Below are 19,716 nucleotides of genomic sequence, written 5' to 3' on the forward strand. Positions count from 1 at the left end.
CGGAAGTCGGCCCAGGTCCCGCCCCTGGGACTTCCGGATCGGCTCTAGGCGGCCTCTCGGTGGTCGGGCCTTCCGGCCGGGCGCGAGGCGGGCGGGGAGGGAGGGAGGGAGGAGGCGGGCCGGGTGGCGGCGGCCCCGGGGTGAGCGGTCTCCAGCCCCTGCGCCCCGGGGCGGCCTGCCCCGCGGGGTAGACGGGCGGGCTCCGGGGGACGGACCTTTGCGGGCCGCACGTTCCTGTGGACGCTGCGAGGGCCTCGAGGCCGCGGGCTGCCGCCTGAGGGTGGGACGGCTCCTGCTCAGGCCGCGGGCGGTGGTGGCGTTCCGGCCTCGCCTCGCCCTCGCCCCTGGGCCGTTCACCGGGCGAGCTGGTGAGAGAGCCCGGCTGTTCCCCATGCCGGCCCCGCAACCAGAACCCCGCACCAGTTTGCTTTCTGTGCTCGAGCCATGTTCAGAGCCCTGCCCTGCGGCGTCCAGAAAAGCCTCCTGATTTAAGTAGGAAATTGTCTTCAAACACTCTTGGTGTGCGCGTGCGCGTGTGTGCGTGTGTGTGTGTGTGTGTGTGTGTGTGTGTGCGCGTGTGCGGGTGTGCGTGTGTATGCGCGTGTTCGTGCGTGCGGGTGTGCTTATGTGTGCGTGCGTGTGCTCGTGTGCGTGCGCGTGCGTATGTGTGTGCGCGTGCGTATGTGTGTGCGTGCGTGTGTGCATGTGCGTGCGTGCGCGTGCGTGTGTGCGTATGTGTGTGTGCATATGTGTGCGCGCGCGCGTGTGTGTGTGCGTATGTGTGTGCGTGCGTGTGTGTGTGTGTGCGTGTGTGTATGTGTGTGCGCGTGTGTGTGTGTGTGCGTGTGCGTGTGTGTGTGTGTGTGTGTGTGTGTGCGTGTGGCCGCAGTAGAAATGAAGCAGGAAAAGGACTGTCCTCGCTCCTAGAGCCGCGGCTTTGTGGGCAGCATCACCGCGCCGCCGAGGAAGAGGGCACAACGGGTCCACCTGTCTCCTCCCTAAGCGGCACGTCTGCTGCTCGAGTCCTGGAAGCTGTGCGCCCTTCACAAACCAAACTCACCTTTTTCAGCTTTAAGCCGGGTTGGCTCAATGGACAGAGCATCAGCCTGCGGACCAAAGGGTCCCCGGGTTGGATTCTCTTGGTTGCAGGCTCCTCCCCAGCCCAGTCCTTGGTGGGGCCCTTCAGGAGTCAACCAATCAATGTGTTTCTCTCACATCGATGTTTCTCTCTGTCTTTCCCTCTCTCGTCCACTCTCCCTAACAATCAACGGAAAAATATGCTCAGGTGAGGATTAACCGGAAAAAAAAATACACCTTTTTGCAAAGCACATTCACTTTGGTGTGAAAATAGAGTGAAATAAAACAATAAAGTCACTTTTTTTTGTGATTGTATTCATAGTTAAGGCATGCATTCAGGCCAGTCGTATTGACTGGCATTGGATAGGTGATCAATTGATACATATACATTTATTAATTTGATATTATATTGTAAACAGTTTTCTTTCAATTGGTGAGCCGCCATAGCTTCAAATCAAATTACGCTTTCCCATAAGTGGTATGATACCAAGGTAAGTTAAGTGTTAACATGCACATGCACCTAACTGAATCCAGTCTGGGGAGTGTGCGCCTGGGAAAGACAGGACTGCTCAGTTCCCCGTAGTTTCTCACAGAGCGTGCGTGCACAACACGAAAAAGCTAGTGCATCGCAACATGTTTTCCTTTTCCTCTGAACCTAACGTGGTGATAGCGTTAACAGGCTTTTACATATTTTGATTCCATTAAGGTATTTTTACATAAATCTTGAATATATTTTTTCCAGACCCTGAAAATGGATACATCAAACACGGAGCCAGGCTCTGGAAGGTCATTGACAACACGCATGCGCCAAGGAATGCAGATCACATGGTTGGAAATTGAGGGGTCCAGATCTAGAAGCCCCGTTGTCCGCCATAATAATCCACCGACGTACGATCGTAGCAGCCACGATAAATAAAAGGTTTTAATAAAATGTTATGAAGATGGTAGAACGGTAAATGAATCAGCTTCAATCGCCAGTATTAAAAACAATAGGGCAAAGTCAATTATTTACCCGTCTAAGAAGAATGGTTGTGTGTTGATAGGGAAAAAAACACGGAGGTAAGAGAAGTAGTAAGTTAAATGCCTCGATATTAAACAAAATTTAGCAAATAATTGAAGAAGATCCGTGCGTAACTTTAAAAGGAATTCGTGACAAGATTTTCAAATCCACCCCTAACCGGTTTGGCTCAGTGGATAGAGCGTCGGCCTGTGGACTCAGGGGTCCCGGGTTCGATTCCGGTCAAGGGCCTGTACCTCGGTTGCGGGCACATCCCCAGTGGGGGGTGTGCAGGAGGCAGCTGATCGATGTTTCTCTCTCATCGATGTTTCTAACTCTCTCCCTCTCCCTTCCTCTCTGTAAAATTCAATAAAAATATATTTAAAAAAAAAGATTTTAAAATCTCAACAACTCTGTGTCTTAAGCAAGCATCCCCGAGAGCCAGGAAGACAGCTAGGCCTCGAGGGAGACGGAGGCGGGGCCTAGAGATGGTGTGGGGCGGGGCTTGAGCGAGCGCGGGAGGCGGAGTCGAAGGTCGGCGCAGGGGCGGGCCTGGGCGCGTGCACGTGAGGGGCGTGGCCTAGGGTGGGGGGGCGTAGACTGAGCGCACGAGCGGGGAAGGCGGGGTCCAGGGACCCAGTCGAGGGGCGGGGCCTGTGGGGCCTCCCCGCGCGAGACAGGAAAAGGGGCGGGGCCTGTGGGACGGAGCGGAGAAAGGAGCCGGTAGGGACCCGCCCACCGCGCGTGGAACGGGTCAGCTTGGCTGGAGTTTCTTTTTTTTCTTCTTTATGATTAAGGTATTACCTATGTGTCCTTATCCCCCCATTGTCCCCCCCTCGTTGGCTGGAGTTTCTTGGGCGAGCTCAGGCCATTGGGGTCGCAGCTCCCGGACCAAGGCGGGACCACCGTGGGCGCCCGCTGGACCGGGTCGGTAGCCGGGTCGGCCGTGGGCTCCACACCCGTCGCGGACCCTGCCCCGCCGTCCGGCCGGCCCTGCGGCAGCCACCAGCGGCCAGTCCCAGACGGCGCGCCTCGGCTTCCCCAGCAGTAACTGCCGCTCCTCCCGATTCAGGCTGCGGAGCCTCTCCCCTCGTACTTCCCACCCTCCCCAGTGGGGTCTCGCCCGAGCACCCTGAGGCCACCGCGCCCGGATCAGCTCCCCAGGACCCGCCCCGCGGATGCAGACCCGGCGAGAACTACATTTCCCAGGATGCTGCGCGGTTCCGGAGTCCACTTCACGGCAGCGCCCGTGCGCCCGGAGAGGACTCCAAGTCCCCGAATGCCACGGGAGCACCCCGGGCCCCGCCCCCACGCCTGGCTCTGGCGCGCGGCTGGACACAGCCAGCGCCGGAAGTAGCCATCTGGCAGCCGGGCAGGTGGCGTGGAGTGGGTGCAGGTGAGACCCCTAGAATACCGATGCGGGGGGGGCGAGGAGACGTCGCGAGCCGGGCCTGGGCCCTGAGCGCTCCCTGACTGACGGGAGCCTGAGGGGTGCTGGGACCCCGGGGGCGTGGATGGGACCCGAGGGCGCTGGCGGGTATCCCGGGCGCGAGAGGGTCCTGGGGACGTGGAGGGGGGCTAGCTGCCAGGTGCCTGGGGAAGGGGCCGGGGAAGGGCCTGGGGGCGTGGGAGGGAACCCGCGGGCTCTAGGGGGCTCTGGGCGTAAGGAGGGATCCGAGGGAGCGGTTTGGGGGGGGGCCTGGACGCGTGGGGCCTCCCCACAGGCCTGCTGCTGGACTGCCTGTGCGGTCGGGAGCAGCGGGTGTCTGGGCAGGGCCCCTCCTGTCGGGGCTGGACAGGGGGCCCTGCAGCGGGGTCAGGCCTTCCGGTAGGGACTCAAGCCGATTTCCAGGCCCCAAGATAGGGTACTCGAGGGTGGTGGTGCCCCGAGGCCTGGGACAGGTGGAACGTGGGACCGGCTGTCTTGGCTGGGAGGGGAGGAGGGATGACTCGAGCCAGCTGGGTCTCTCCCCTCCCTGGGGGCAGCATCCTGGGCCAGCCCTTGGACAGTTGTGGGGTCCAGTGCCAAGGCAGTGCCCCTAAAAGCAGCACCTCAGGAGCCTAGGGCTCTGCTGGATAGAAACACGATGGCCTCACCCTCACACCCTTGGACTGTACAGGTGCAGCGGCCATGGGGGAGCCCCAGGGGTCCACGCGGATCCTAGTGACAGGGGGCTCTGGGCTGGTGGGCAGAGCCATCCAGAAGGTGGTAGCAGACGGGGCCAGGTTGCCAGGAGAGGACTGGGTGTTCGTCTCCTCCAAGGACGCCGATCTCACGTGAGTGGGCCCATCCCTGGAGCACCACCCCCCCAGGCCCTCTCCCGACAGAGCTCTGGGCCAGGCCCAACCCCGAGCCCGGTGGCCTGGAGTCTGCACCCTCCCTGCCAGGTGGCTGGCGTGGCCTGGGTGTGCACAGCTCTGCTCCAGGCAAACATCCTCCCACACCCTCCTAGCAGCAGGGCCTGAACCGGCCACTTGTCTTGGGGCAGCCCATCCCGCTATGGGCCCTGCCCAGCCCGTCTCCAGTTCCGTAACCCCAGGGGCTAGTCCCCTCGGCCTTCCGGGGACGCTGACAGCCGGCTGTCCCCAGGGATGCCGCGCAGACGCGAGCCCTGTTCGAGAAGGTCCGGCCCACGCACGTCATCCATCTTGCTGCCATGGTGGGGGGCCTGTTCCGGAATATTAAATACAACCTGGACTTCTGGGTGAGTGAGGGCCCCAGTGAGCACGGGAGCCGGGAGCCGGCTTCTGGGAACTTCCTGGCTGGCTTCCCACACTCAGTGCTAGGAAGGCCCCATGGTCAGGGCTTGGCACAGCTGTGAGCGGAGGGGCATGCAGGTGGGTCTGGGGGCACTTGGCCTAATAGAACAAGCCGTGGAGCTGCCCAGTAGGCGGGGGAGCTGAAAGACACACAACTGGTTCCTGCCACTTGAGCTTCCAGATGCTGCTGCTCCCGGGACCTCTCTGGTCCAGCTGCACGGAGCCCGGCCCGCCGGGTGCAGCTCTGTGTTCTGGGCTCCGGTCTGTGGCATGTGCTCTCGGGGGGATGGGGGCGTGCTGTAAGGGGCTGGAGGAGAATGGGGCGCTGTCGGCTGCGCCTGAGTGTTGGCCTCACCATCCCTGGGCAGTTGGCCTTGGCGCGGTTCAGCCCTGCACCCGGCACTGGGACGGCAGAAGCTCAGGCCAGATTCTGCCCAGGGGCCCCTGTCGGCCAGGGCCCTCCTTCCAGTCACCTCCTTCTCTGCAGCCTAGCCACCCTCTCTCCCTTCTCCCGAGGCCAGTTCTCATGCCGGGTCACTTCGTGTCCAATTTCCAGAGGGCAGGGGGGGCTCTGGGAGGGTGAGGACGGCGGTTTCCCTGCTCCTGGGCAGGAGAGCGGGGTGAGCGCCTCTGGGACGGGTGAGCTGGGCCACTGAGCTCCTTCTGCCCCTGCCCTGAGCAGCCCCGTAGCTGGGGCCCAGTCCTGAGCTGAGGGGTGGGGTCCCCTCCTCCAGGCCCCAGGAATGCAGGCCTAGCCCCTCCTTCAGCCCTGGGAGTGGGACCGCCAGCTCAGGATGTCACAGACTGAGGGGCAGGGCAGTTAGGACCAGCGGCTCAGGCACTGGGCCTGTTGGAGGAGCCAGGGTGGTCCCCACTTCTGTCCCTGGAAGAGCAGGTAGGGGTTGGGGTCCTGCCTGGAGAGGCCTGAACCTGCCCCCCCACCCCCAGAGGAAAAATGTGCACATCAATGACAACGTCCTGCACTCGGCCTTCGAGGTGGGAGCACGCAAGGTGGTCTCCTGCCTGTCCACCTGCATCTTCCCTGACAAGACCACCTACCCTATCGATGAGACCATGGTGAGACCGCTGGCGGGCCTGGGTGGGGGGGGGGGCGGGGCGGGCCCTGGAAGCAGCTGTCTCCTTAACCCCCCCCCCCGCCCCCCCCAGATCCACAACGGGCCCCCGCACAGCAGCAATTTTGGCTACTCCTACGCCAAGCGGATGATCGACGTGCAGAACAGGTCCTGGCACCGCCCAGCTGGGCCCACCAGGAACCGGGGAGCGGGCCCGCGGGTGGGGGCCCAGTGGGTCACCTGTGGGGCTCCCAGGCCTCTCCTCCTCTGCTGGCCTCTGGTTATTCCATCTCTGGGGGGCCAGGGCGGGGTGGGGGGGGCAGGGGGGGGCGGTGCGGGCGGTGGAGAGCGGGGCCGGAGGGCATGCTGTGCTCTGCAGGGCCTACTTCCAGCAGCACGGCTGCACCTTCACCGCCGTCATCCCCACCAACGTCTTCGGGCCCCACGACAACTTCAACATCGAGGACGGCCACGTGCTGCCCGGCCTGATCCACAAGGTGCACCTGGCTAAGAGTGAGTGCCTGCTGCCCAGCGAGGCCGGCCGCCCTCCCGATGTGCCCCTGGCCCCTGGGGCTCGGCTGGGGGAGGCGTGTGGTGACTGGCACGGCCTCTGACACGCCCCTCCCCGAATTTGCAGGCAGGGGCTCGGCCCTGACGGTGTGGGGCACAGGGAAGCCCCGGAGGCAGTTCATCTACTCACTGGTTCGTGCTGGAGGGCACCCAGCTGTCCCCAGAGCACGGCTCCAGGCCGGCCTCGCTGGCTGCGGGGGGGGGGGGGGGGGGTGGGGGAGCCTGGGGCGGGGGAGGGCCTGGCTGACACCTGGAGGAGCAGCCACTGGTCCTCGCTGAGCCCCATGGGGTTTGCTGGGTGCAGCTCTGAGCTCAGCGGGAGAGAGGACTGGACCCGCTGGGGATGAGCTGGCCAAGGACTGCCCAAAGGGAGGGATCCCGGTCTCAGCAGGGCTGCTTGGAGGAGGTGACTGGGCCCCATGTGGCCATGACTTGTGGCCTTTGACCCTGCCTGGCTGACTAGGACCTGGCCCGGCTCTTCCTCTGGGTCCTGCGGGAGTACAGTGAGGTGGAGCCCATCATCCTGTCAGGTGGGCACCTGCAGCGGCGGCACAGCCTGGGGGCGGGGGGCGGGGGGCGGGGGACCAGGCAGCGGAGGCTGACCTGGCCTGGGCCCGCGCTCCCTGCAGTGGGCGAGGAGGATGAAGTCTCCATCCAGGAGGCTGCCGAGGCCGTGGTGGAGGCCATGGACTTCCACGGGGAGGTCACCGTATCCTTGGCTCCGGGCGCCTCCCTCTCGGGCCGGGGGTGGGGGGTCTGATACTCGGATGGGGCTCAGCCTGGGAGCTGGAGGACAGAGCCTCCCGGAAAGGCGGGGGAGGTTCAAGGGCAAGCTGGGGTGGGGCTGCCCCTTCTGCTATGGCCTTGACCAGGCTCCCAGTTTGATACAACCAAGTCGGACGGGCAGTTTAAGAAGACGGCCAGTAACGGCAAGCTGCGGGCCTACCTGCCCGACTTCCGGTTCACGCCCTTCAAGCAGGGTGAGCCCCTGCCCCTCACGGCCCTCCGCCCCCGTCCCTCAAGACCTCCTGGCCTCTACTTCCTGCCTCTGGGCGGCCACTGCCCTGCCCTAGGCCTCAGCTTCCTACTCCAGCCAGGGGTGGACGCCTGGCAGGTTTGGTCTTCAAACCCTCATCAGGCAGCAGGAAACGGGGCTGACTACCCTCTGAGCCTGGGGACCCAGCGACCCTGCCTCCCTTGGTGGTCCGTGCAGCCCTGCCCTCACCTGCCGCCCCTCGCCTGCCCCTGCAGCTGTGAAGGAGACCTGTGCCTGGTTCAGTGACAACTACGAGCAGGCGCGGAAGTGAGCGTGGTGGTGGGCCGGCGCCACTGCCCCCAGACCCCGTGGCTGCTCAGCTGGCAGAGCCCAGTGGCAACACCCTCACACCCTGCCAGGAGTCAAGGCACTGCCCACATTCCACCCCCTCCGCCAGGGAGGCCCCAGGCAGCTGTCCAGTGGGGTCACCGTTCCCGTCGTTCCTCAGGGAGACCGAGGCCTGGCCAGGCCCCGCACCTTGCTCCTCAGGTCCAGTGCCCAGGTCCTGCGTGTCCACTTCTGATCTTGTCTTCCTGGGAGCCAATAAAGTGCATTTCTCAGGCCCGGCCCCGGCCACTCTGTGCCAGCTGTCCCCCATCCCAGGCACTGCCTGCTCGAGCCCGGCCAGCCCCGGGACCCGCCGCCCCTACTGACTGCCCAGCCCCTGAGAGGTGCTGGGCCACGGCAGCCACCTGCGCCTGGGGCGGCTGAGGAGGTGGAGACGTGGAGAGGCCGGTGTGTGGGCAGGAAGCAGGCAGGCCACGGGGTGAGACAGGCTGGGCGTTCCCTGCTAGACCCCTGGCCGCGAGCAGGCCTGGTGACCTGAGCTCCCAAGGGCTTCGGGACAGAGGCTGGGACTGGATTTGGACAGGCCGAGGGGAGGATGGTGACTGGGTGGCTCAGCCTCCCTCCCCCCTCAGGCGGCAGCGTGGGTGATGGCGCCCCACTTATTCCATGAACAGTAACAGGTGTCACCGAGGGGCCCTGGTGGGCAGGGAGGTGAGTGCATGGGTCTCCCGTTCTCAATAGGAGCTGGGCAAAGTTCAGACAGATCCCCCGGCCAGCCAGTTGGCACTGGGTGTGGGCCCTGGAGCACCCAGCTCCAAAGCTGGTTGCTGGACTGCCTCGCCCAGGACCCAGGCACCTTCCCTGGCCTGGGCCCGCCTCCTCTCAGGGCCCTCTGCCACCTCCACCCAGCTTTCCTCTGGCCCAGGGGTGCTGCTGCGTCCATTCCTTCGTCTATGACGCGGTATTGCCGTCTCAGCGCCAGGCACCAAGCCCGCCTCTCTCCCCAGGCCCCACTGACTTCCCACTGTATTGTCGTCACCCAGACAAGCCCAGGCATGGACCCCACGGGCCTCCCCACGGCTGGCCCTGGAGCCCCTCCAATGTCAGTGCCTCCCCGTGGTCTCAGTTGTGGTGGTCCTTCCCTCCGGGCGCCCACCCTGCCGTGGGGGATGGTCGCGGTTGCGTTCCGTTTGCTTGTCTGGAAACACTGGGAGCTCCAGGACCCTCCAGTGTAACCTCGGCACCAGGCCTTTGGGAAGGAAGGCTCTCTCTCCGTGTGGGGATTCGGGGCGGGGGTGGCGCCTGGGATCCGCCAGGGAACAGTGGGAAGGAGGCCAGCACCAGCAGAGGCCTGGGCACGCCTGGCAGGACGCAGGCAGTTGTGCCCTGAGCGCCCCTGCCTGCCCTGTGTGTGTGTACATAGAGGAGGGTCCTCATCAGGGTCAGCCGCATCCCGACCAGAGCGGGCCACGCTGCAGGGGCAATGCTGAGTGAGTCAGACTGGGTGACAGCAAAACCCACACCAACTGCAATCGCACAGCTTCAGCCTTACTTTTCCACGCCAAACGTGACACGCACTGCCACCACTCCTGGGGCCCCAGCTCTCCTGCCTCCCCGCTGCCCAGCGACCATCCATCAGCGGCTCCGGGCTCCGCAGCGTCCCCACGAGGGACACCACCGGGCACGCTCCAGGGCACCGACCTCGGGACAGGTCGGGGGAGACGCCCCTTTCCGACCCTTCCCCTTTGAATGGGGCTTCTCCAGCCGCCCTTCGGGAAACCAGGACCTGCTCGGCACACACCCGCCGGGTTGGGCCCCGGCTCGCCGCCGCACTCCTGCCGGGACCCGGGCTCCCGCCAGCCGCGCTCCACGCGCGACGACTCCGGGGGCCGAGCTGGCGTCCCGCCCACGCCATGCCCACCGGCTGTCTGACGCCAAACTCCGACCAATGAGCAGGAAGGGGCGGGACCCGCTGCTCCGCGAGCTGTAGAGCGCAGAGCCCGACGGGAGGGGGCGGAGCGTGCGGTCCCGAGAGCCAATGACAAGGAAGGGGCGGGGCGGCGTAGCCATTGGCGGGACGGGGGCGGGGCGGGGCGTGGCCTGGGGCGCCGGGTCAGTGTGATGGCGGCGGTAGCGGCTGCGAAACCGACCTCTCGGCGCGTGGGCTTCGTGGGCGCGGGCCGCATGGCGGAGGCCATCGCGCAGGGCCTCATCCGAGCAGGTGGGAGGCCGCGGGGCGCGCGGGGAAGTCCGACGCCGGGCCGGTGTGGGAGGAACGGGCCTGCCTGGCCGAGCTCACCTGCCCAGGGGGATGAATCCCGCCGAACCTCCGGGCGGAGCCTGGCAGCCAGGGGCCTGCACGCTGGGGTCCCAGGGCGGAGCGGGGGCGGGCGCCTGGGCCGGGGTCCCAGGGCGGGGCGGGGGCGGGCGCCTGGGCCGGGGTCTCAGGGCGGATCCGGTGCGGGCGGCGTGGGCCCAGGCGAAGCACGGACCTGCCCTCGGATCTCGCCTTCCCGCTGAGAACAGCCAGAGTCGCTGTCCGCACAGTAGCCACCAGCCCGTGGCCAGAGACTGTGGCTGGGCCGGACTGAAAAGTGCTGAGTGCAGCGGGTTGGGAAGGTTTGGCCCAAACAAAGGGAAAGGAGCGTGTCTTAGTGAATCCTGTGTTGGAAGGTGCTCTTTGGGGTTAAGTAAGAGACAGTACACTGACTTCACCGCGACCGTCCTCCCGGCGTCACGTGACAACGAGATCACGTGGTTCCACATGTGGAGCGAGTGTCCTCTCCTTGGGCTCAGAGTCTGGGCTCTCCCGCCGGCGCCCTGGCCTCGGTCGGGTTGCTTAGTCTCTCTGAGCCCCGATCCTTTTTCCTGTTTGTGCGCCAGCTTCCCTCCCGTGACCCCTACAGGACCTCTCCACCTCTGCACTAAGGACACTGGGGGCCAGGTATCCCCTGCGGAGAAACTGGTTTGCTGCAAGGGACGAGAAAGCTGTCTTACCCCTGCTTCGCAGTCAGAAGCCTTTTCCCGGGGAGAACGGGCTGGCGTTCTGCCTTTAGCCATAGCCACACACCAAAGGCCAGAGGGGTCCAAACCAGGCGCACAGTTCACTGCGAGTCGCAGGTGTTGTACCTTAAAGACCATCCGTGCCACCTGCCTCCCAGGGCCGCTGCGTTCCGTGCTGAGCACAGTGGACATAACAGCCACGATGCATCAGTTGTGGGCTCAGGTTTGGGGTGCACTCCTGCCGTCCGTTAGACATGACGGAAACCTGGCTTCCCTGGGCCGTGCTCCACAAACAGGTGGTTTCTGTCAAACAAACAGCCTCTGCGTGGAGGTCCCAGCACAGGTGCACCCTCTCCCAGGGTAGCCCAGCCCCCACTGGGCCTCCCTACCATCATGTCCCCCTCCTCTCCACGCTTCCAGTCCCTGGAGGCAGAGGCCCCTGGGATCTGTGTCCTCACAGGATGTGGCCAGCAGGGCCTCTGGACTCGGCAGCGGGAGAGGCCGGGACTGCCACGTAGAATTCAGTGGACCCGCTTGCCTGGTCCTGGCTGCACGGAGCACCTCTGCTGAGCACGTGGGTGCTTGGAGAGTCTCAGGCAGCCAAGGGCCATCTGCAGGAAGGGCAGGCCAGGCCAGGCCGGCTCCTCCCCTCCTTCTCCCCCCCCCCCCCCCCCCCCCCCCAGTAACACCAGCCCTTCGCCTTTCTCTCAGGGAAAGTGGAAGCCCAGCAGGTGCTGGCCAGTGCCCCGACGGACAGGAACCTCTGTCACTTCCGGGTGAGCCGGGCCCAGCTCTTCTGAACTGAGGCTCCCTCCAGGGACCAGGGGGGCTCGTGGCTCCTGCCCCTCTGATTCACTTCTTGAGGCCGGGGAAGCACGGCCGACGCAGCTCAAGTTCGAGGCGGGCTGGGCGGGGGAAGCGGAGGTCAAAGGCCAGAAGGAAAGTCAAGGTTGTGGAGGGCCATGGCAGAGTAAAGGGCTGTAGGTGTGTGCACGTGTGAGTGTGCGTGTGTGTGAGTATGCCCATGAGTGAGTGTGCACGCGTGTGAGTGTGTGCGTGTGCACATGTGTGCGTGCGTGTCTGTGTTGCGGTGGGCAGGGATGGCCGTGGGCACTCACTGGGGCTGGAGAGCTCGCAGAGGTGCTGGCACAGGGTCTGTGAGGCTCAGGGCTGGGTCCTGGGCGGGAGTGGGTGGTCTGGGTGGGTCCGGGCATTGGGAGGGGGTGGTGCAGGCATTTGCGAAGGGAGAGACCCACGGGGAGCCATGGGAAGGCAGGGGGCCTCCAGCCAGAAGGGCCGGGGTCTGGGTAGGTGCCCACTTACCGTCCTGGTCCCTGTGTTCCCGGTACAGGCTCTGGGCTGCCAGACCACCCACTCCAACCAGGAGGTGCTTCAGAGCTGCTCACTCGTCTTCTTCGCCACCAAGCCCCACGTCTTGCCAGCCGTCCTGGCAGAGGTGGCCCCTGTGGTCACCGCTGAGCACATCCTGGTGTCTGTGGCTGCCGGGGTCTCTCTGAGCTCCCTGGAGGAGGTGAGTGGCCCATGGGGAGGAGGGGCGATGAGGCTGTGAGCCCAGACCAGCTCCAGCCTGGGCTCAGCATGGGTGGGGCAGGTGGCAGCCAGCCTGCCGAATGGCCAGGCGGCTCGGGGGACGGTGAGGGTTCCTTCTGGCGCCACACCAGGGAGGTGGAGGGAGCCTGGCTGAGGCGTGCGCCCGGCTCCCTGACCACAGCCTCTCTCTGGCCAGCTGCTTCCTCCGAACACGCGGGTGCTGCGGGTCTCCCCCAACCTGCCTTGCGTGGTCCAGGAGGGGGCCATGGTGCTGGCCCGGGGCCGCCACGTGGGGAGAGGCGAGGTCGAGCTCCTGCAGACGCTGCTGGAGGCCTGCGGGCAGTGCGAGGAGGTGCCTGAGGCCCAGGTGGACATCCACACGGGCCTCAGTGGCAGTGGCGTGGCCTTTGTGAGTGTTACCTGCCCCCCCCCCGTCCCGTTCCCCCCCCCCCCCCCCCCCCCCCCGCCAGGCCAGCCATCGGCCAAGTCCCTATGGCCACTCCTACCCTCAGGATGGGACGGCGTGCTCCCTGCTGCCCATGAGCTCGGCTCCCCCCCGTCACTGCCCTCCTGGGCCTTTGAGCTGGGCCTCGGCAGACCCGGGCGCAGGCCTCAGCTCTGGGCCCTGCGCTGTGGCCGGTGCCCTGGGCCTGTTCCGGAAGGTCCGAGCCTTTCTCCGCTGGGGCGGTGCCCTGGGCCTGTTCCGGAAGGTCCGAGCCTTTCTCCGCTGGGGGCGGTGCCCAGGGGAGCCTTGGCTTTGACCCCGCCGCCCACAGGTGTGCGTGTTCTCTGAGGCCCTGGCTGAGGGCGCCGTCAAGATGGGCATGCCCAGTGGCCTGGCTCACCGCATCGCCGCCCAGACCCTGCTGGTGAGTGACTGTGGTCCCGGGGACGAGGGAAAGGGGGGCCTGGGTGCCTTCCGGAGCAGAGGGGACGGGTGGCAAAGCTGCACAGTGGGGGGAGGAAGAAGGGGTTCCCATGTCCCCCGTCACTGCCCCTGCTCCTCTCCCCAGGGAACAGCCAAGATGCTGCTGCAGAAGGGGCAGCACCCGGCCCTGCTGCGGACGGACGTGTGCACGCCGGGCGGCACCACCATTCACGGGCTTCACGCCCTGGAGCAGGGCGGGCTGCGGGCAGCCACCATGAGCGCCGTGGAGGCCGCCACCTGCCGGGCCCAGGAGCTCAGCAGGAAGTAGGGTCCCCAGAGCAGCCTGCCCCATGCCCTCTCCCAGCCCTTCTGGAGGACGGGCTCTCTGACCCGCTGGAGCCTCGCGGCTGTGCCCTGCTTCCCACACGGGAACGCGAGGGGCAGGACCGGAGGGATCCCTGAGCGTCCAGCACCTGGCACGGCGTCTCCTGGTGCCGGCCACCACCCAGGGGCCGTGGGCTCCGAGGCCTGAGCACTGGTGGTGCTGGTCAGGGGCCGCGGCCTGCCGCTTGGCAGAGGCAGGAGCAGAGCCCCGGGCACGGGAGCAGCTTGGGGGGTGGGGACATAGGCATCTGCAGGAGACCTGCTCCCTCAGTGAAGCCAGTCTGCCCTGTTAGTGGGGTGGCCTAGGGCCTTGAGGGGGACCTTGGGGCGGGCAGCGTCAGGGTTGGAAGGATGGGCCTTGGCCAGTGGGGACCACACACCTGGCTTCAGCTGGCAGGGCCCTCCCCGAGACCCCGGGCTCCGGGCAAGGGGCAGGTGTCGCTGGCTCTGGTGAGCCCTCTCGGTCACGTGCTGAGGATCCCTGGCCTGACTGCAGGGCCTGGCCCTCCCATGTCCCTGAACAGACGATCAGGCTGGGCACGCGGACGAGGCGAGCTGTGGGGCCTTTGGGGGGGTGCTGCCCCCAAGGCTCACTGAGGCCTCTCTGCACGCCAAGGCCCAGAGGGGGGTGCTCCCCTGGCTTCCACCGTTCCCACTGCCACCGACCAGCGAGGCTTCAGGGAAGGCACCCTACGCAGCAGCCCCCGCGCCTACCTGGTCTGCCACCTGCCATCCAGGCAGCCCCAAGGGCAGTCCCTTCTCCCAGGCCTCCTGCCCCCATTCCTGCCTGCCTTTGGTCTGACCCTGGCCTGCCCCTGTCAGAGGGTCTGCCAGAGTCCATCTCACAGAGGCGGCTTCCTCTGCTGTGAAGGGAACAGAGTCGCTGGCCCGCAGCACGGAGTGGCCGGCCCATACTAGCAGGAGGCGGGAAAGCCGAATCCCAGGGCCTGGCAGCGCATGAGTGACTCACGCCGTCACCCCCAGCACCCAGCCACGCATCGCCTCACAGTCCTGGGGCCCAGGGTGGGCTCGCCCCGCAGCCACTCCCTGGAGGAGGCCCTTGGTGAGCCCAGCCCAGCTGGAGGACACATGGATTCAGGGGGCGGGGTCGCAGCCCGGTCCCTGGCCACCAGGTCCCCACTTGTCCCCCAGCGAACATGGCTTTTCCCAGAAACTGGTGCGTTAATGGTTCCTTTCTTCCGTCTGGTCCCGCTTTATCCCCTTCTGCTTTCTCAGCACATGAGGTGTTTTATTTTTTAAAATATATTTTTTATTGGTTTCAGAGAGTAAGGGAGAGAGGTAGAAACATCAATGCTGAGAATCATTGATTGGCTGCCTCCTGCATGCCCCCGGGCATGTGCCCTGACGGACTCAAACCCTAACCTCCTGGTTCATAGGTCAGCACTCATCCACTGAGCCACAGTGGCTGGCCATATGGGGTCTTGGACCCAAGCACTCGGTCAGAGCTACACAAATAAGACTAGAGCAGGGATGTGTGCGACGTTGACCAGTTCAGCCTTTATTATAAAACCCACTGGGCTCACCTGAGGTGAACTCCGCCTTCAGCGAGGCCAGGGGTGAGCGTGCCCCTCAGAGCCGGCTGCCCACAGCACCCTCGGGGACACGGCACCGGAGCCAGGCCTCACCCGGGGGCACCCTTACCCAGGCCCAAGCTGCCTGGGGCCCTGCTCCCACGTGGGCTCTTCACCGGAGCCGGACCTGCACGTGGGCCAACGGGCGGGGGTCCCCGGGTGGTGGGCTCCCAGCTGGAGGCACTCCCCTTCCTCTCCCACTTCACTCGGTGTTTCATCTGCTGCTGACGTCTGCAGGGCCACTTCCCACGCATGGAGCCCCTGGGCAAGCAGTGCCCCCCCCCCGACTGTTGCAGCCTGGTCTCACCCCAAAAAAACCACGTAGGGGGCTCTCACCGTGACCTGGCCCCGGCTCTGTGTCGTGCAGTCGGTGCCTGTCAGGATTGTGGACGACGGGACGCAGGCTGATGGCTGTCCCCAGCGCCTCCAGCTGCAGGGCCCGTGCAGGGAGCGTGTGATCCTCCAGGCACGTTCCCAGCTTCAGGCAGAGGGATTGGAGCAGCTGCGCCCCGCCCCCGCCCTCCCGCTCAGGCCATCACAAACCCGGGGACAAGGTCATGCCCCTGGGCCCAGCAGATAAACCGTGAGGGGCAGGCTGTGGAGTGAGGCCACACCTAGGGTTCATTTCAGCTTTAGCTGCCAACTCGGGGGTCCCCCACAGGCAGCCTCTGGCAGGGGCCCTATGATGTCACACGGAGCTTAGCCCAGGGAGACGTGACTGAGCCAGGGGCACCAGGATGGGCTCAGGGCAGCCAGAACCACAGGGCCAGGCGCCTGCAGCCTCTGTCCCAAGGCACCCCCCCCCCATGCCTCCGTTTTGGAGGGGACACCCTTACAGGCCTCATGGGGGTGTCCCCTGTCCCGCAGAGCCACAGCCTCCAGACCCCCATCTGACTGGCACTCAAGCTAGCTTCTCAGCCCCAGGTCAGTGTGGACCGGCCTCGCTTTACCTAGGGCCCCCAGACAGGCCGAGCCTCCTCCTGGGGGCAGCCCTGGCTCCCATGCAAACCTGCCACGGCCTCGTGGACGCCGCACCCCCTGCACAGCCCACGGAGGCTGGGAGCCTTGGGGCCTCAGGTGCACCCTTGCCTGCTGCCGTCTGGGCAGTCTGCCTCCCCACACCCAGCGGGCTCCTGGCCCTGGGTCCCTGCCAGCAGGAGCGGCGAGGCTGTGACAGGCAGGCTCCTGGGGCGGGACTGACTGCAGAGGCCCCCTAGCTGGGCAGGCTCCACAGCTGGCAGGGGAGGCCCAGGCTCCCTTCCCTTGCTCCCATTCTCCACACCCTCCCTCAGCTTTCAGATTGGAGGTGTGTGTATTGGGGGGGGGGTCGTCATGGTCTTGAACTTGTGTGAAATCTGCTCGTGGGCGCCCTCTAGCGGCCTCTCCAGGGGCCGCCATTCCACAAACACCCCGTCTGCAGCCTCTGGTCACCAGGATGACAGGGGCAGGGGCAGGGCCAGGACAGGCAGCTCCCGGGAGGGACAGGGCAGCAGGCCCTATGAGAGCTGGGCTGAACGCGGGAAGCTTTTCTCCGCTTTACACCGCCGCCCAGAAGCCCAGGTGCCAGCTGCCAGCAAGGGGAGGCGCCTGAGGACTAAGGCACTGCAGGTGGTTCCGATGGCTGTCAGGAGCCTGTTCCGGCAGGTGGCAGGGTGGCCTTGGGCCCTGGGCCTGGACGAAGTGGGCTGTGGCTGCTGGGAGAGTCCAGCGAGCTTGTCCAGTCATTGGGCGTCTCCAGGGCCCCAATCCAGCCGCATGCCAACCCCACGGAACGAGAGCTGCTCGGAGAATGCATCTTCTCAGGAAAGTTAGAAGTCCGAGTGAACAGACACTCCTGCTGCATCCAGAGCGTTAGGAGGCCTGCGTGCTGGGCACTGTCTCCCAGAGCCCGGAGCGAGGCTGGCCCCAGGCTGGGGACTGACCGCCTCCCCGCCCCCCAGTATCTGTAAAAACGGCCTTAATGCGACAAAAACACACCCAAGCGTCGTGCCTCCCCACTGAGAAGCCACAGGAACCCACAGCACCGCGGCTCAGGGTGGGCAGACGGGCCAGCCCGTTCCTTGTCCAGTCAGTCATGGGGGGAGAGCAGGGGGGGGCGGGGGAGGCTGGGTCCTGGCGGCCAAGTGAGCTGTGCTGACCGGTGCCATGTGTGCAGGAGCCGGTGTGCTTGGGAGGGTCCTGGCTGAGCCTCAGACCTCCCAGCTCCGCCGGCGGGGAGCATGAGCAGGGCCTCTTCCAGCTCCTCCAGGAGACGGGGGACCAGTGGAGCAGGACATCCCTTCACCAAGAGCCCCCCAAGCCTGTGGGGGCTGGGGTCCCTGTAACCCCCAGCCACGGGGTGGCCACTCCGGGGAGGGCAGAGGGGAGCCTTGCCCCCTCCTTCCAGGTGCGACAGGACAAAGGCCCTGGGGCCAAGGGGACTGGCTTGTCACACCCCGTCTCCAGGGGCTGCGGGGGAGGGCCCAATGCCCCCCAGCCTCCTGGCTGTGCTGATCAGGGAGCGCAGCTGCAGCAGGTTCAGGGGCCCCACCTCCCGGAGGTCCTGGCTCTCCAGCCACCGGAGAGCTGTCTCCAGACCCCGAACTGCCTCCCCAGCGGTGGGCATGGCGGCCGCCTCCTCCCCGCCCTCCATGGCAGAGGGTAGGCTGCCCAGGGACAGAGGGGCCACCGGGGCCAGTGCAGGGGGCCGGCCAGGGCCTGCCTCCTCCCGGCAGCCCTCAGGCAGCCCCCCATCGTCGTCTAAGTGGAGCCACTCGGCCACCTCCTCAGGTGCCAGGCGCTTGTAGGCCAGGGCTGCCAGGTGGGTGAGGTCGCTGAGCACCCTGCTGTGCTCGGCCGCCTCGGCCTGCCCAGCCCGCTGCCCGGCGCATTCCCCTGGCTGAGGCTCGAAGGCAGCTCGCAAGCCCAGCAGCCAGCACCGCTCGATGCTGCCGGCCTGCACCAGGTCCCAGGAGAGGCCGGCCAGGTAGAGCATGTCCTTGAGCATGAAGCTGCGAGCGAAGTCCAGCGGGGAGCCCCCGGCGCGGGACACGGCCAGGCGGAGCAGCTCCCGCTTGTACAGCTGCTTGAACGCAGCCACCACGCCCTGCTCCAGCGGCGCGGGGATGTGCGTCCGGCCGCTGTCCTTGGACAGGAACAGCACTCGCACGGCCCCGTCGGGGGTCTGCAGCTCCTCCGGGGGGCCCAGAAGCTCAGACCGGAACCTCCTGGGGGTCTCCTCGCTCTCCTCCAGGGCGGGCACCCTGGCGGCCGGGCTCGGGCAGGGCGGGTGGGCGACCAGCAGCACAGCCCTCTGCTGCAGGCAGCTGCGGCGCAGGTAGCGCCTGACGCCGGGCACGAACTCCTCGAAGAACCAGCCCCGCAGCAGCGGGCGGCTGAGCCAGGCGTCGGGGCTGTAGCGGTAGGAAGCCGGGAACTTGTCCTGGTTGTGGTGCCGCAGGCTGGGCGGGTCTGGCAGCTGCCCGATGACTAGCGGCTTCAGCTTGTGGCTGCCAGTCAGGTTGGCGGCCAGCAGCACGGTCACCCGGTCGCCCCGCCATCGCCGGCCGCAGTCCCCCGCGCCCAGGGGTGCAGCTTGCTCCGGAAGCAGCTTCCAGTAGAGGCCGGTGACGTTGGCGTTGTAGATCTGCTCATCGCCGTAGCCGCCCTCGGCCGGGGGCGGCGGGGCCGGGGCGCGGCCGGGCAGGGGGGCGGCTCCCGGGGGCGGCGGGGTCTCTTGCTTGACCGGCGGGCCGAGTGCGGGTCCGGCGGCGGGCGGCTCGGCCTCGCCGTAGATGCGCTGGCTGGAGATGCCGTGGCGCTTCTGCCAGCGCCAGAACCAGCCGTGGCTGGCCTTGAAGGTGCACTCGGGCCCGTAGATCTGGCGCGCGAAGGCCTCGGCCTGCGCCTGGATGAGCGGCCCCGACAGCGGCACGCCGTGCTGGCGCAGCGCCAGGAACCACGCGTACACGGCGCGGTCGATCTCCTCTTCGTTGGCCAGGCGCATCTTCTTGCGCTGCGTGCCCACCTCGCCGCCCAGCTGCTCCAGGAACCAGCGAAGCTTCGGCTCGTCCTTGAGCCAGCCCCGCAGCGTGCCGCCGGGCACGCCGAAGTCGCGGCACACGCTGGCCTGCCGCTCGCCACCCTTGACGCGCTCGATGGCCTGCAGCTTGTCCTTGATGGAGTAGGCCTTTCGGAAGGCCATCTTCACGGCCACGCGGGGCCGCGCGGCGGGGGCCGGGGCCGGGGCGGGGGCGGGAGGCCGCGGCGTCTGCGCAGGGCGCCCGGGCGGGGCGTGGCGGCCGCGCGGCGGGGCCGGGCCAGCCAGAGGGCCGGTGGGGTACATGGAGGCGGCGGTGGGGGCGCCGCAGCCAGAAGCCCGGCCGGCCGGCCGCGCGGGGCGGGGCGGGGCGCTGGGGGCGGGGCTGACTGCGGCCCTCCCTTTTGTCTCCCTGGCTCAGGGGAGTGCGGGGGGCGGTGCAGGCAAGCTTGCCCCGCCCCCAGCGTCCCTAGGACCCGCCCCCGTGCGTCCCCCCGCC

General features: G+C 66.5%; 3 protein-coding genes across 3 annotated transcripts; 2 read left to right on the plus strand and 1 right to left on the minus strand.

Moving 5' to 3' along the window:
- The first annotated feature begins 3,272 nt into the window (after positions 1–3,272).
- Positions 3,273–8,080, plus strand: GFUS (GDP-L-fucose synthase). The gene is made up of 11 exons (XM_054708601.1): positions 3,273–3,470; positions 4,195–4,351; positions 4,665–4,779; positions 5,783–5,911; positions 6,002–6,075; positions 6,287–6,420; positions 6,545–6,609; positions 6,941–7,007; positions 7,107–7,186; positions 7,358–7,457; positions 7,729–8,080. The coding sequence occupies exons 2-11, from the start codon at positions 4,206–4,208 to the stop codon at positions 7,782–7,784; spliced, it is 966 nt and encodes a 321-aa protein (XP_054564576.1). The 5' UTR covers positions 3,273–3,470; positions 4,195–4,205; the 3' UTR covers positions 7,785–8,080.
- A 1,826-nt stretch (positions 8,081–9,906) lies between these two features.
- PYCR3 (pyrroline-5-carboxylate reductase 3) lies at positions 9,907–14,775 on the plus strand. Its single transcript, XM_008159757.3, has 6 exons — positions 9,907–10,022; positions 11,516–11,580; positions 12,156–12,335; positions 12,552–12,764; positions 13,132–13,224; positions 13,369–14,775. Exons 1-6 carry the CDS (start codon positions 9,923–9,925, stop codon positions 13,549–13,551), a joined length of 834 nt encoding a protein of 277 aa, XP_008157979.1. The 5' UTR covers positions 9,907–9,922; the 3' UTR covers positions 13,552–14,775.
- A 331-nt stretch (positions 14,776–15,106) lies between these two features.
- Positions 15,107–19,523, minus strand: TIGD5 (tigger transposable element derived 5). Its single transcript, XM_008159707.3, has one exon. It carries the CDS (start codon positions 19,521–19,523, stop codon positions 17,628–17,630), a length of 1,896 nt encoding a protein of 631 aa, XP_008157929.3. The 3' UTR covers positions 15,107–17,627.
- Between the last annotated feature and the right edge of the window lie 193 nt (positions 19,524–19,716).

Source organism: Eptesicus fuscus, chromosome 19 (assembly GCF_027574615.1).
Source record: "Eptesicus fuscus isolate TK198812 chromosome 19, DD_ASM_mEF_20220401, whole genome shotgun sequence".
NCBI classification, from domain to species: domain Eukaryota; kingdom Metazoa; phylum Chordata; class Mammalia; order Chiroptera; family Vespertilionidae; genus Eptesicus; species Eptesicus fuscus.

What these genes read in the sequence shown, in the direction of transcription:
- PYCR3 (XM_008159757.3), top strand. Translation starts at nt 9,923, where the DNA reads ATGGCGGCGGTAGCGGCTGCGAAACCGACCTCTCGGCGCGTGGGCTTC. An exon ending in GCAGGGCCTCATCCGAGCAG is followed by an intron (nt 10,023 to 11,515) that starts GTGGGAGGCCGC and finishes CCTTTCTCTCAG; the next exon opens with GGAAAGTGGAAGCCCAGCAG. An exon ending in CTCTGAGCTCCCTGGAGGAG is followed by an intron (nt 12,336 to 12,551) that starts GTGAGTGGCCCA and finishes CTCTCTGGCCAG; the next exon opens with CTGCTTCCTCCGAACACGCG.
- GFUS (XM_054708601.1), top strand. Translation starts at nt 4,206, where the DNA reads ATGGGGGAGCCCCAGGGGTCCACGCGGATCCTAGTGACAGGGGGCTCT. An exon ending in CAAGGTGCACCTGGCTAAGA is followed by an intron (nt 6,421 to 6,544) that starts GTGAGTGCCTGC and finishes CCGAATTTGCAG; the next exon opens with GCAGGGGCTCGGCCCTGACG. An exon ending in GGAGCCCATCATCCTGTCAG is followed by an intron (nt 7,008 to 7,106) that starts GTGGGCACCTGC and finishes CGCTCCCTGCAG; the next exon opens with TGGGCGAGGAGGATGAAGTC.
- TIGD5 (XM_008159707.3), bottom strand. Translation starts at nt 19,523, where the DNA reads ATGTACCCCACCGGCCCTCTGGCTGGCCCGGCCCCGCCGCGCGGCCGC.